Raw genomic sequence first — 14,215 nt, 5'->3', positions numbered from 1 at the left:
GGGAAGAGATATGGGAACATATGTATATGTATAACTGATTCACTTTGTTATAAAGCAGAAATTAACACACCATTGTAAAGCAATTATACTCCAATAAAGTTGTCAAAAATAAAGTATTAAGAATTTTAAGACAGCAACAGTAGAGCATTAAGGCAAGCATGAGGCCCGTCTAAGCTTTGGGCCCTGTGCAACGTTACAAATCAAGCATCCATGAGCCAAAATGAGACTAATCCTAGGACCCACCTCTTTGTTTGGAGGATTCAATGAGATAATGCCTATAAATACCTGACACGATGTAAAGATTTAATAACTGTTGACTATTATTATCATACCCATGTCTCCTCTAAGTCAGGATCAGGCTGATCTAGCTCCTGAGTTTTGGGCCTTCTGGGTACAACTCACCCTCTGAGCCCAGAACCCTCTGATCCACCCGACAAGATGCATGGCTATCAGTGGGCTCATTCCACCGCCTGCCCATGTGGGTCTCTGCCCCAAGCCCTACTGAGATCTAGATTCTGTTCATCACACCTAAGGTCCTCCAGAATTGTCACCCCCAAGATAGGCCCCAGTGGGACCCTGGTGTGGAGTCAGACCTGGATGCTCCCTCGTTCACTGGCTGTGACTTGGGGCACCACTTCTCTTCTTCCAGCTGGTTTTCTCGAGGAAAATGTGAATCATAATTCTTATTAACTCGTTTCACAAAGACTTTTGAGTGTCTGTTACATGTTAGGCACTAGGTTAGGAAATCATATATCTAAACTAACCGGGATAAAATATATTCAAAATATTTTTGAAAAATATTGACTTCTATCATGCTTCCAAAAGGGAACCCCTCAACAGGAATCATGAAAAACCAGAACATGCAGATGGGAAATGGGTGGAAAGGAATCCCAGAGCTGTGGGAAAGGAACTGGTCCAGCTCCACAACCAAGGTAGAGACAAAGCACAGAGGACATTTCCCAAAGTCCATGTGACAACATAGAAGGAGAATCAAGAAAGGGAGAGAGAGAGGGGTGTGGGGCACAGGGCCTTATTCCAGGCTCCATTTTCCTCCCTGATATTTCACTTTCCCAGACTCACTCCAACTGGAATAAGAATCATGAGACTTTCTGGGCCCTCATCTCCCCCCACTGCCTCTTCTCCATTAGTTCTCCCTTTCTCATCACACACAGAAGCTTCATCTTCATAAATTTTTAACAGGTTTATTGAGATATAATTGACATACAATAAACTGTACATATTTAAGGTGTACAATTTGACGAGTTTTGTGAGCATTGGACATTTCACATTTGTGAACTTATCACCAAGATAATCAAGATGAGGAATACATTAAACACCCATAAAAGTTTCCTTGTGATTCATCCTTTCCATTCCTCCTCCTCCCCAGGCAACAGCTTATCTGCTTCCCATCACTATAGAGTAGTTTGCATTTTCTAGAACTTTATACAACAAACATCATACAGTATATACTCCTGTTTGCCTGGCTTCTTTTACTTATTGTAATTATTCTGAGATTCATTCATATTGTTGCACATATCAATGGTCATTTTTTTTCATTTCTAGCTACTGTATGGATAAACCACAATTAGTTTTTCCACTAACCTATTGACAGACATTTGATTAGTTCGCAGTTTGGGGCTATTACAAATAAAGCATCTATGAACATTCATATAAAAGTCTTTGTGTGGACATATGCTTTCATTTCTCTTGGGAAAATACTTAAGAATAAAATGACTGGATCATATGGTAGGTGATTGTTTAACTTTTTAAGACACTGCCAAAGTGTTTTCCAAAGTGGTTGTACCACTTTACATTTTCATCATCAATGTAGGAGGATAACATTTCCCCCACATCCTTGCCAACACTTGGTATAGTCAGCCTTTTCAATTTTAGTCGTTCTAAAAGGTGTGTAGTGATATCTGATTGTAGTTTTAATTTGCATTTCCCTAATGTGTAATGATGTTGAATATCTTTCCATGTATTTTTTTGATGAGGGTCTGTTCAACTCCCATTTTTAAATTGTGTTTCTTATTATTGAGTTTTGAGAATTCTTTGTATATTCTGGTTACAAACCTTTTATCAGATGTATGCTTTGCAAAGATTTGCTCCTACTCTGTGGCTTGTCTTTTCTTCTTTCACAAGTGTCTTTTGGACTCCTTTTAAGAGTTCTTAATTTTTTTTTTTATCAATTTGTTCTTTTATCGATCAAGATTTTGGTGTTGTATCTAAATATATGGTAGAATTCACCAGTGAAGCTATCTGGACTTGGAGTTTTCTTTGTGGGAAGGCTTTAAAACAAATTAAATGTTTTAAATAGATAGAAACATCTATTTATCTCTTCTTGAGGTAGCTTTGGTAGTTTGTGATTTTCAAGAAATTTGTTTGTGTTGTCAAGTATATATAGCCATGAAACTTGTTAATAACAATGCCTAATTATCCTTTTAATACCTGTAAAATCTGTACTGGTGTCACCTCTCTCATTCCTGATACCTATGTATGGCTCTCACACTCTCTCTTTCTCTTTCTCTCACTCTCCTTCTCTCCTTATTCAGAAGGGCTAGAGATGTATTAGTTTTAATGATCTTCTCAAAGATTTTATTCTTGTTGATTTTCTCTATTGTTTTTGGTTTTCTACTTTATTGATTTTCACTCAGATCTTTGTAGTTTCTTTTCTTTTATTTACTTTTGATTTAATTTGCTCTTTTTTTCTATTTTAAGATGAAACTACAGTCATTCATTTAAGTCTTTTCTTCTTTCCTAAATAAGCATTTAATGCTAAAATACCCACCAGTTTAAGCAGCATGCCACAGACTGTAATGTTGTGTTTTCGTTTTCATTCAGATCAAAATGCTTCCTAATTTCCCTATTATTTTGTCTTTGACTCGTGTGTTATTTAGTTTTCAAACAACTGAAGTTTTCCAGGCATCTGTCTGTTACTGATTCTACTAATTTAATTCCACTGTGGTCAAAGTTCATGCTTTTCATGACTTGAATTCTTTTAAATTTATTGAGACTTTTTTATGACTCAGAACATGCTCTATCTTTGTAAATGTTCCTTGTACAATTGAAAGTAAATGTATATCCTGCTATTTGGGGATATAATTTTCTGTAAATATCAATTAGACTAAGTTGTTGATAGTATTTTTAAATCTTCTGTATTCTTTCTGATTTTCTGCCTACTTGTTCTATCAACTATTGAAATAAGAATATTGAAATCTCAGACTGTAACTGTGGATTTGTCTGTTTCCCCCTGCAGTTCTGTTGGTTTTTGCTTCATATACTTTCAAGTTCTGTTATTAGGTGCATAAATGTTTGGGGGTTTTATGTCTTCTTGATTATTTTACCCCTTTATCATTATCAAATGGCATTCTTTATTCCTGGAGATTTTTTTTGTCCAAAATCTATTTTATCTGATATTAATATAGCCACTCCAGCTTTTGATTAGTGTTAGTATGATATATCTTTTTCCATCATTCTTCTTTTAACATATCTGCACCTTTATATTTAAAGTGGAGTTCTTGTAGGCAACATATAGTTGGATATTACTTTTTTGTCCAATCTGACAATCTCTAACTTTTACTGGGAATATTTAGACTATTTACATTTAAAGTAATTTTTGCTATGATTAGGTCTAAATCTATTACTTTCTTATTTGTTCTACTTGTTCTTTGTTCCCTTTTTCCTCTTTTTCTGTTTTCATTTGGTAATTTAATATTTTTATAATGCTATTTTCTCTCCTTTATTGGCTTATTAGCTATAACTTTATTTTGAAGTTTAGTGGTTGCTTTAGGGTTTATAATATACCTCTTTAATTTATCAACATCTACCTTAAGTGATATCATACCATTTCACATATAGTACAAGAACCTTATGATGGTATACTAGGTATACTAATATTCTCCCCACACCAGCCTTTATTCTATTATTGCCTTAACTTTACTTACACATGCACTATAAGCCTCACAATAGAATGTTACTATATTTTATTATTTTGGGACCTTGCTTTCTAGATTTGCTAGGTGGGACCAGGGCACTTCTCTCTAGGTAGAGTACTCCCTTCTGTGTAGTCTACCCATTGCCCTGTCGATCATGAGGTTTTCCAGTTTTACAGGTGGGAGCAGGCATTATTCTCAGCCCTGTGCTGAGTGATGGGCACAGTTTAGCACATCCATGTGAGGAAACTACCTGAGGCCAGGGGAAGAACCACTAGAAAGAATTAAAGAGAACAAGGTCTGACTGACTCAAATAGTGGTGTTTGGGGGTGGGTGTTTGCTGAACTTCCTCGAACTAAGGACAAACGAAATTCCTAGGATTGAATGTGGGGTGTCACTTGGTCACAGCTGTGAGGCAGTTCTTAGTGGCTAATGGTACATGCCTAGCTGAAGATGGGGGGAAATGAATTTAGAATTCCACAACCCTTCCCCAGATCCTGTTAGAAGAGAATGTTTGCTTCATTCTACTACCCTACCTCACTCCCAACTGAGAAACACCGTGATACAAACTTAAATCTTGGAATGAGCTCAAGTTATTCCCAAGGCCCGATGGAAGCACAGATGAAGTGAAACTCGGGGCACAAAGCTGATGACCTTGTAGTGAGCAGAATCTTGAGGCAGTTGATCTGAGTCCAAATCCTGGCCATGACACCTACTGAATGCATGGTTCCCCTCAGGTTCTGCACCTCCCTGAGCATTAGTTTTCTCTCAGAAATGGAGAACCTCACAGAGCTCTTGGAGGGAGTACCTGAGTTGCTGTTCATAACCCAGGTGTAGAAGAACTTCCATGGGAGGGCTTGGCCTTCCTTCTCTGTGCCCAGTCTCAAGCCAAACTCAATAGTTCAACCTATCTTCTTCTTATAAGGTCACCAGTTATATTGGGTTAGGACCCACCTATGTGACCTAATTTTAACTTAATCACCTATTTAAAGACCCTATCTCCAAATGGAATCTCATTCTGAGGTACTGGGAGTTAGGACTTCAGTATATGACTTTGTGGGGGAGGCAAAATTCAGCCCAATTAGCAGTGATCCTGGGAAAGCTACCTAACTCTTTCTGGGTTCTCATTGTCTTCTATTGTAAGATGGGGATGATGCTGCCAACCTCTAAGGAGTGTTGGAGGAATAAATGAGATAATACATGCATTGCCTGGCACATGGTGAGCACTCAAGTGCCATCTATTACTCAGAAGTAATCCATTTAATAGCCCTGCTCTCTCTCTCTCTCCAGCCAGCTGCCTCATCTCCTCTTTTACTTCCCTCTCCAACAACACCCCTCAAGTGTTCTAAGCAATTGTTATTGACCAGCTGATGGCTGGTTTATGTTAAGTTTGCTCTTAGGGCTCCAAGTCCCTCCAGCCCAGCACAAGGCCTTTCTTGCTCTGTTGCAGGAGCTTCTGAGCAGAGCAAGGGGGGTAAGTGGCAGGTCCTGCAGCCTGAGGGCCCCATGCTGGTGGCAGAAGGTGAGACACTCCTGCTGAGGTGTACAGTAGTCGGCTCCTGCACTGATTACATGATAAAATGGGTCAAGGTGAGCAACCAGAACCAGGAGGAAATTTATAACTTCAAACATGGCTTCTTCCCCGGGGTGATGCCCATGATCCAGAAGACACTGGAACCACTTAATTGCGACTATTCCATCTATATCCACAATGTCACCACGAATCATGCTGGAACCTACCACTGTGTGAGACTTGATGGCTTGAGTGAGCACTCAAGAAAGAAGCTGGATGAGGGCACCTCCGTGCTTGTGAAGAGTGAGTATCAGGCCCTGCAGGTCATAGCATTCTGCTCTGAACTGTCTCCCTGCATCAGTCACCTTTATCCACAATCATGCTGCACACACAAAATCTCAGTGGCATATAACAATTAGTATGTCTCACTCACACATTTACAGGCAGCTGGGGTGGTTCTGTTCTACATGTCTCATTCCAGGGCCCAGACTGGCCAGAGTACATATTTCTCATGGAGATGGAAGAAGCACAAAAGGGCAAGTCCCAACACCCTAAGCACATTTCAAGCTTCTACCCATATAATGTCTGCTAACAGCCCATTGGCTAAAGCAAGTCACATGGCTAAGGTCAAAGTTAAGAGGCAAGGAAGTGTACCTGGCCACCATGAATCCACAGCAAGAGTATGGATGTGCCACACTATCAGAGGAGAGTCAAGAACTGGGGCTAATCATTTAATCCCCAAGTAACCAGTCATACTATCTATAAATCTACCACTGGTGACCTGGACACCCAAATCCTGGGTCTGTCATTCAGTAGAAGTGTGTTCTTAAATTAGTCACTTCAGCTCTATCTCCTTCAACTGCTTAACTTGCAAAATAGGTAAGAAAATTCCTACTTCAAGGGATATTCAGGTGATGAAATAGAAGAATTGATGTTTGTGAAACCCCCGTAAACCGTTGACATGGAGGGTATCCATGTACGTGTGTTGGGGTCGGGGGGGGTCATTTTAACTTAATGCAAGCATTTCAGGAAGTTTTCTCTGACTCCTTCCAAGCTTCTCTTAGTCCTGCAGTCCTCTGGGTTTCCAACCTCAGGGGGATTTTCTGGACCATCTCCACCCCCAGACTGAGAACTTCTCCGGGGCAGGACATTTGTGGGTCTTAGCAAGCTTCCTTTTCCCCAAAAGGTACTGAGAATTCCTTTACTGAGTGAATCAATTAGTGAATAACAAGGGAATGCGGGAGGGAGTGACTGAGTGAAGAAAACAGGGGAAGGAAAGGGAGGGTAGATATGAGGGAGGAAATGATTGGACTGTGGAGGGAGAGAGGGAACAACAAAGTCCTCTCTTTGGCTGCAGGAGCTGGGGACCCAGAGCCAGACCTCTGGATCATCCAACCCCAGGAGTTGGTGTTGGCAACCACTGGAGACACTGTCTTCCTGAACTGCACGGTGCTTGGAGATGGTCCCCCTGGACCCATCAGGTGGTTTCGGGGAGCTGGTCTGAGCCGGGAGGCCATTTACAACTTTAGAGGCACCTCCTACCCCAACGTGACAGCGGTCCGGGCTTCCAACAATGATTTCAGCATTCTTCTGCGTGGCATCTCCACTGAGCATGCAGGCACTTATTACTGTGTAAAGCTTCAGAGGAAACCCAACAGGCAATACCTATCTGGACAGGGCACCAGGCTGAGAGTCAAAGGTGAGACTGGTGGTTTAGGAGATGTTGGGGGAGAGGGGGAGGTGGTCCGCAAGGAAAATTTCATCATGTCCCAAACAAGCTAGCTCTTCTTAGCCTCAAGGCCTTTACATAAGCTATTCCCTCTGCCTGGAATGCTTTCTCCTCTTCTACGGAGAACTACTCATCCTTCAAGGCCCAGCACAAATAGCCCCTCCTCTGTGAAATCTTCTCCTTCTCCCAGGCAGAGTTAATTTATCCCCATTCTGGGCTCCACAGAACTTTTTATAGACTGTTAATGATTCAACAAACATCTATTGCATGCCTGTTGACTACTCTACACTGTACTAGGTGCTGCAGACACTGCAATGAAGCAAGCATTGTCCCTACCCCAGAGAGGCTCATGCAGGTCTAAATAGTCCTTCATAGTTACAGGGCTTGACTTCTAGCCCCCATCCCAGGCAGAAACTGGCAGACTCATCCCAGGGACCCCAGCTCCTAACACAGGGACTCAAGAAGTGGAGTGATAGAAAGAAAGAGGAGTGTGACACCACTTCTCTCCCTTGCAGCAAAGCACACTTCTCTCCAAGAGTCAGAATTCACCAATGAACGTGTAGCCAAGGTATTTCCATCAGGTGAGTGTACCTATCTCTAGTGGCGTTAACCAGGCTCCCACAGGTAAGTGGGGCCAGAGATGGCTTGGCCATGGGAAGGGTGCAGTCCCAGACTTCTAGGGTCCTTCTGCCACTAAGACAGTTCCCAGGACTCCATCTCAGCTGCAGAACCAGAACCCAGAGAACCACATTAAAGCTCAATCAAAGGAAGGACTTTCTAACAGTCAGTGCTAACTGTTCAGTGGGCAGTCTTGCTTACGAGGTGGAGAGCTCCCCGTGATTCAGAGCAAGGCTACACTATGAAGCTGTGCATAACAGTGCTGAAGAACTTGGCTTTGTAGCCAGGCTTCCTGGATTGAGCCCTTTTCTAACTGTGGGATTATGGACAGGTTGCCTTACTCCTTGAATCTCTGGTGCCCTGCTCTGTGATCTAGGGGGAAGAGGGAGATAAAAAACAGAGAATCTACCTCGTGGGGTTATGTACAGGTCCAATGGGGCCACATGTGTCAAGTGCCCAGAACTGTGCCTGTCACATCACCTCAAGGTACACTCAAGGGCACTTGATAACTGGGGCGAACTTGGAATAGAGGTGACCAGGTTAGCTTCTCTGATGCTCAGCCCTGTTCCTGCCATTCTTGGGAGCCAGACCACTTGGTCCCATCACTACTTTGACACATGTAGACCTGAGCAAATCACGTCCCCACTCTGGATCTGTCTCCTTATCTATACAAGCTGGATTGCTATCCTACCTTGCAAGATTAGTTTGAGGATTATATAAGGCAATTAGGAAGTGCTTAGCTCAGGGCCTGGGACAGAGGAGCTGAGCAGTCTATAATAAAAGCAATTTTCTATTGTTATCAGAGGTCAGAGACGCTGTCAAGATGATTAAAGGTACAGGTAGGATATTGGGCAAAGGCTCTTCGAGCCTGGGACAGGGGGATGGGAGGTCTTTGATCTCTTCCAGGGTAAAAAGGATGAGGCCGCAGAGGTTATACAGAAGTTTGACCCAACTTCACCATAGAGGCACTGAGGTGTGGGCTGTTGGGGGCTCAGCTGGGGTCCTTCCTGAGCTTTCCTCTGTGTCCCCCAGGCCTCCTGTCTGTGCTCACTCTTGCGGTCCTGGGGCTGAAAGCAGTGACCTTGGCTGCACTCCTGATAGCCCTGGCTGCCCACCGGAGGAAGCCTTGACAAGAAGATGTCAAAAATTCAGGCCCAGCAGAGCTGTGCTCATCTTGGCATGGGACATGGGGTATGGATGACTGGTCAGCCCTAGAGTGGGTCCTCTAAGAGAGGGCCAGGGACTTCCCAATCATTCTTCTGCCTCCAATTCCAGCCTCCAGTTGCCCTCAGGCCTCATGACGAACTCCAGATTCCCTACACCCGATTTCCTTTCACCTGGCGAAATTCCCCATTTGGCACTGGGCTCCCCTCTGATTTACCTTCCTCTTTCTTCTCAGCCTGTTCAAGCCCTCCTTGTCCTTCAAAGCCTTGCCCGGGTCTCTCCTCAAGGCCCTTGCTCCTGCTGCAGCCCCTTCTGGAGGGCTTGCCCCCTTGCTCCCCACTCCACATTTTCTCTTCCTTCAAGATGCAACTCAGAGTCCTTCCCAGAAGGTTTCCCTGAGTGTCTCTGAGCCCAACCAGACCACCTGTGCCCCTCCATCTACGTCCTTCCTTCCTCCTTTCCTGCCTTCTTTCCTTCTCCACTGTGGCTGGCTTGGGTGGCCGTAACTGTTAGAACGCAGGTTTGGCAACTTTAACAAAACTCTTAAATAACAGTGGCTCACATCAGAAGAAAGTTGGTTTCTTTAGTAATATTCCAGTATAAGCCAGCCAGGCAATTCAGGGTCTCCCTGGTATTGAGACCCAGGATTCCTTGATCTTGTTGTTACCAGGTCCATATCCCAGGCAGAAAGACCAGGGAAAGGAGTAGTGAAGGGGAGAATGACACTTCCCTTCAAGGTCACAGCTGGGAATTTGTCCACATCACCTCTAATTGGCTGGAATGTGGTCACATGGTCACACCTAGCTGCAAGGAAGGCTAGGAAATGTAGTCTTTATTCTAGCAAGGTGTGCCCAGCTAAAGTATGTCACTAGAGAATCAGAGAGTAAACATCAGTAGATAACCAGTGATCTCCACCTCTGTGGCATAGAGACAGTTTCTTACTTGTTCCGTGGGACACCTGAATTCAATTCCCAGATGAAATGGCATCTCTTTAGACCTCCACCTCCACTAGGGCAGCATAATGGAGGGCAGTAGTTCTCAAGAAGAGAATACTTTGCCCCCCGGGGGTATGTGGCAATGTCTAGAGACATTTTTGATTGTCACAACTTGGGGGGTACTATTGTCATCTAGTGGGTAGAGGTCAGGGATGCTGCTAATTATCCTATAATGCACAGGGCAGACCCCACAACTGAGAGTTATCTGGCCCAAAGTATCAGTAGTACCGAAGTTGAGAAGCCCTGGTGTAGGGGAAAGCATGTACTCCTTGGAGGCAGACATGCCCGATTTCTAATCCTGAAGCCCCCACTCCCTCCCTGTCCACCATTAGTAACAAATTGCACCTCTTGGAACATCGAGGACAATCACGTGGACTCTCTTTACTGTATAAGAAGCAATTCAATTCAACATCGACTGAGGGCTTACTGTGTGCTATGTGCTCTGTGTACACTCAGCGCATGCAAACTCCCTTTCCTCTTTCCACACAAACATTTATTAGCACCTATTAGGTGGGGAAGTGGATTAGTCTGGGTGTTTTTCATCATAACAAACAGAAAAGCAGCTGGAATAACAGTAAGTCTAAGGGGCCATTAATTTAGTCTGAGTGTTTTGTGCCAGTTTCAGCATATCGATAACCAGCGCTGTGGTTGGACTGGCCCTTGTGGTTGGTATTATGAGTGCAAGATGCCCTTCAGTGATACCCATCAGGGAACTCCGAAGAAACAGAGGCTTATTACTTTACAAGACCTGGAAATTACACAGCATTCCTGGGGCCACACAGCGAGGTCACAGGGAAAGAGAAAGAGAGAGAAAGAGAGAGAGACAGCACCTGGGGTTCTGTTTTATTGGGGTTGATGATTTTGTGGGCTCACTCTTTATTGGTAAATTTAAAACTTAAGAGTGGGAATTTAAAGCCCAGGAAGAGGAAAAAAAAAAAAACAACTGGTAGCTCAAATGATCAGTTACTGAAAACAAACAAGATCTTAAAACAAAGGAACCTCTATGGGGGAAGATGGCCTGACTCTTTATCTAGCTGGCAATGTTTTTACTCAAGATCATGTTTATTCAAGATAAACACATTGAAGGGGATGCCTCTTTGAAATGGATGCCTCAACAATCAAAACTTAAATCAGATAATCTGTTACAAAAAAGGAAAAAGAAACTAGTGTCAAGGTTTACACTGTACTGAGAATTGAATAAATCATTGAATTACCAGATATCAGAAGAAAGGGTAGATATAATAAATTGAATAATGTCTGCCACAAAAGATATCCAAGTCCTAATCCTTGGAACCTGTTAATGTTACCTTATATGGCAAAAAGGACTTTGCAGATGTGATTAAAGATCTATAAATGGAGCAGTGGTCCTGAATTATTCCGGTGGGCCCTAAATGCAATCAAAAGTGTCCTGATGAGAGAGAGACAGAGGGAGATTCCACCCAGAAGAGGAGGAGAAAGCAATGTGACCACAAAGGCAGAGATGGGAGTGATGAGGCCACAAGCTAAACAATGCTGGCAGCCACAAGAAGCTGGAAGAAGCAAGGAGCAGATTCTCCCCAGTGTCTCTGGAGGGAGCATGGTCCCCTAAACCTTGATTTCAGCCCAGTGATACTGATTTCATACTCTGGCCTCCAGAAACAGGAGAGAATAAATTTCTGTTGTTTTATGCCATCAGATCTGTGGTAATGTGTTACAGCAGCCATGGGAAACTAATAGCATGGAACTGGGCCTCTGAAATAACTGGAGGTGGTTGCCTTCTCTGCCCCTGAAAATCTCCTCACCCTGACAGGGTCCTGCATAGTCTGGTCCCTGCAACACACCCCCCATCTTATCTCCCACCAGCACCCTTTAAACTGACTCTACTCTGGCACCCACGTGGGCCTTGGCCACACACATTCCCTAATTCAGCCAAGTCTCTACATAACTGTTTCTTTCAAGAAGCCTCCCAAGATCACCCCCTCCACCACGACATCTTCCTCCTTCTCATTTCCCATTTGCAGCTTAAGTTTTCTTCTCAGCACTTACTGCTACGTGTAAATGTGAGTGCGTGTGTATTTATTTCCTTGATGATTATTAGTTGTCCCCACTAGAATTTGAGCTCACTGAGGGCAGGAACCTAACTTTTCACTAGTGTAGCCCCTTACATTCCATCATAAAAAGTAGCTGAAGGCTGACAACATGCCAGGCTGGTGATGGAAGGTGGAACTAGAGAGTGGGACCGGGGTAAGACCAGGATGGGAACAAAGGTGTGGATGAAATTGGAGGGGGCTGGGATGAAACTTGGGGAGGAAGTGAGCTTTGAAGGGTGGGGGAGCATGTAGTACTGGCAGTGGGGTTACGGGAGAAAGGGGTGGGGCTGGGTGGGTCAGGAGCGGGTGATGGTGGATCTTCAAGGTCTGGGGGAGCCTGGAGCTGGTAGTGGTTGTGGGACTTGGGGGTGGAGGCGGAGGGGGGGGCAGGTGGGTGGGGGGAGGGGCTGGAGGTAGGAAGGTGGTGGGGCCTTCAGCACCACTCCCCACCCAGTTTTGTTAAGGACATTTAGATAAATGTTATGAAAATGTAGTTTCCACTTCACACCCTCACATTCCCTTCTAATCAAATTGTGGCCCTAAATACCTCCAGTCAGATCATCTGGAGCTGCGTCCAGACACCAACCATGGAAGCACAGTCCTATAGGCCAAAGAGAGACAGGGGTGGTGTAGTGGTTGGGAACACAAGGCTCATATCTGAGATGCCTGGATTCAAACTGATTTAGGAATCTAGGGTTCCCCATTTATAAAGTGGAAATGATAATAGAACTCACTTCATAGAGTTGTCATGAGGATGAGTACATTAGTGTATTTAAGGTTCTTTGAAGAGTGTCTGGGACATAGTAAGTGTTCAATAAACATTAGCTATCAGGTAGTTTTACAGGGGAAGGATACCCAGAGGCGCCTGGCGGAGGGGCCAGGGATGCCCTGGCATAAGAAAGGGTTTTCCCAGGGGCACAAAAGTGAAGAGGAGTGACAGCTGGAATCAGGGACTCAAATACCAGTTGAGGAGCTGGACCATGGGGAGCCGATCACCTCCAGACCTTGAAGCTGGGGCAAGTCATCAATCAGTTTCCAGGGTGGAAAGACCTTGCTTGTAGCTGAGCAGGAGCATAGTGTAGAGTGAGCCCCCAGGCTCTTGGGCTTTCTGGGAAGTTGGAGGGTATCTGGGGTGGACACAGCTAGGAAAGGGGAAGGAACTGGGAACCAGGGCTGGTGCTGGATGCCCAGCAATGGAAAGGAGAGAGTCGCACCACAGAACACGGTCCTTCCTCCCACACATCCCGCCAGGACCTAGTGCAGCTGAAAACCTGCTTTTACTAAAGTGAACCTAGACCCTAATTCATTTAACATATAAACTTAAAAGTATTTTTTGCACGCTTTTGATATATACCAAATTTCCCAGGAATGCAACTGCTGTGTCCATCAAGGGAAGGCTGAACTTTGTGTTGTTCATAATCTTGCTGAGGCTTTTTTTTTAACCATTTTGAAAAATTACATCACCCACAACAACACACTAACAACATTTTAATCAACCATAATACAGCCCTGTACATACAGGCCAGCGTCTAACTGCTCCATTTTGCTTTGTACTGTTCTTATACCTGAGGATTGAAATACAGATCATTTTATTCCAATTACTATCCTTTCTTTTCTCCAGTTAGGGCATGATATTGGTTTTCTCAGTGCATGTAGGTCAGTTTTATTATCTCTGGATTCCATTTAAGGCAGTAAAGGGGTGATACAAAATGTTTGTTATGAAAATGGGTCGGAGAAGGCTGTGAACACTGGGCTGGCCCACCTCCAACCTCCCACCTTGTATAATGTAGGCCCTGAGGCCGAGAGGGCAAGAGGGCTGCTCTCGGCACCCAGCTTGTCCAGCAAGAGCCCAGCCCACAACAATAGTGAACACTAAAGGCAGCGACTCTGTAGCCACTCACTTCGAGACTGTATGTGGGTCTCTCATTTTTCCTAGCCACAAAGGCATCTGTTTTATGGAAAATGAAAAGTTTTATTTATTGAAATTAGGTCATATCCCACAGTCAGCTCAATACTCCTTGGGGGTCCAGGAACCTGCCCAGCATCCTTGTCCTCAGATTTTGATCCCTGCATTTCTCACCTGGCTATGCAAACACACAAGGTTTCATTTATTCACTCCTTTATTAATTCAGCAGAGTCAGTAAGTGATTGTTCAATGTCAGTGACTGCAGGTCACGGGAGATAAAATGACAGCT

At 44.0% G+C, this 14,215-nt stretch overlaps 1 protein-coding gene across 1 annotated transcript in view; it reads left to right on the top strand.

Moving 5' to 3' along the window:
• Positions 1 to 8,922, top strand: part of LOC102980496 (signal-regulatory protein beta-2) — a 10,124-nt gene extending 1,202 nt beyond the window's left edge. The window contains 4 exon segments of the mRNA XM_024128252.2: positions 5,383 to 5,748; positions 6,803 to 7,144; positions 7,690 to 7,755; positions 8,825 to 8,922. Of these exon segments, the coding sequence (XP_023984020.1) occupies positions 5,383 to 5,748; positions 6,803 to 7,144; positions 7,690 to 7,755; positions 8,825 to 8,922 (872 nt within the window).
• The last annotated feature ends 5,293 nt before the right edge of the window (positions 8,923 to 14,215 follow it).

This window comes from Physeter macrocephalus, chromosome 14 (genome assembly GCF_002837175.3).
Source record: "Physeter macrocephalus isolate SW-GA chromosome 14, ASM283717v5, whole genome shotgun sequence".
In the NCBI taxonomy this organism is placed as follows: Eukaryota; Metazoa; Chordata; class Mammalia; order Artiodactyla; family Physeteridae; genus Physeter; species Physeter macrocephalus.
The sequence above is the reverse complement of the archived record's forward strand: the minus strand, read 5'-3'. Positions and strand labels throughout refer to the sequence as shown.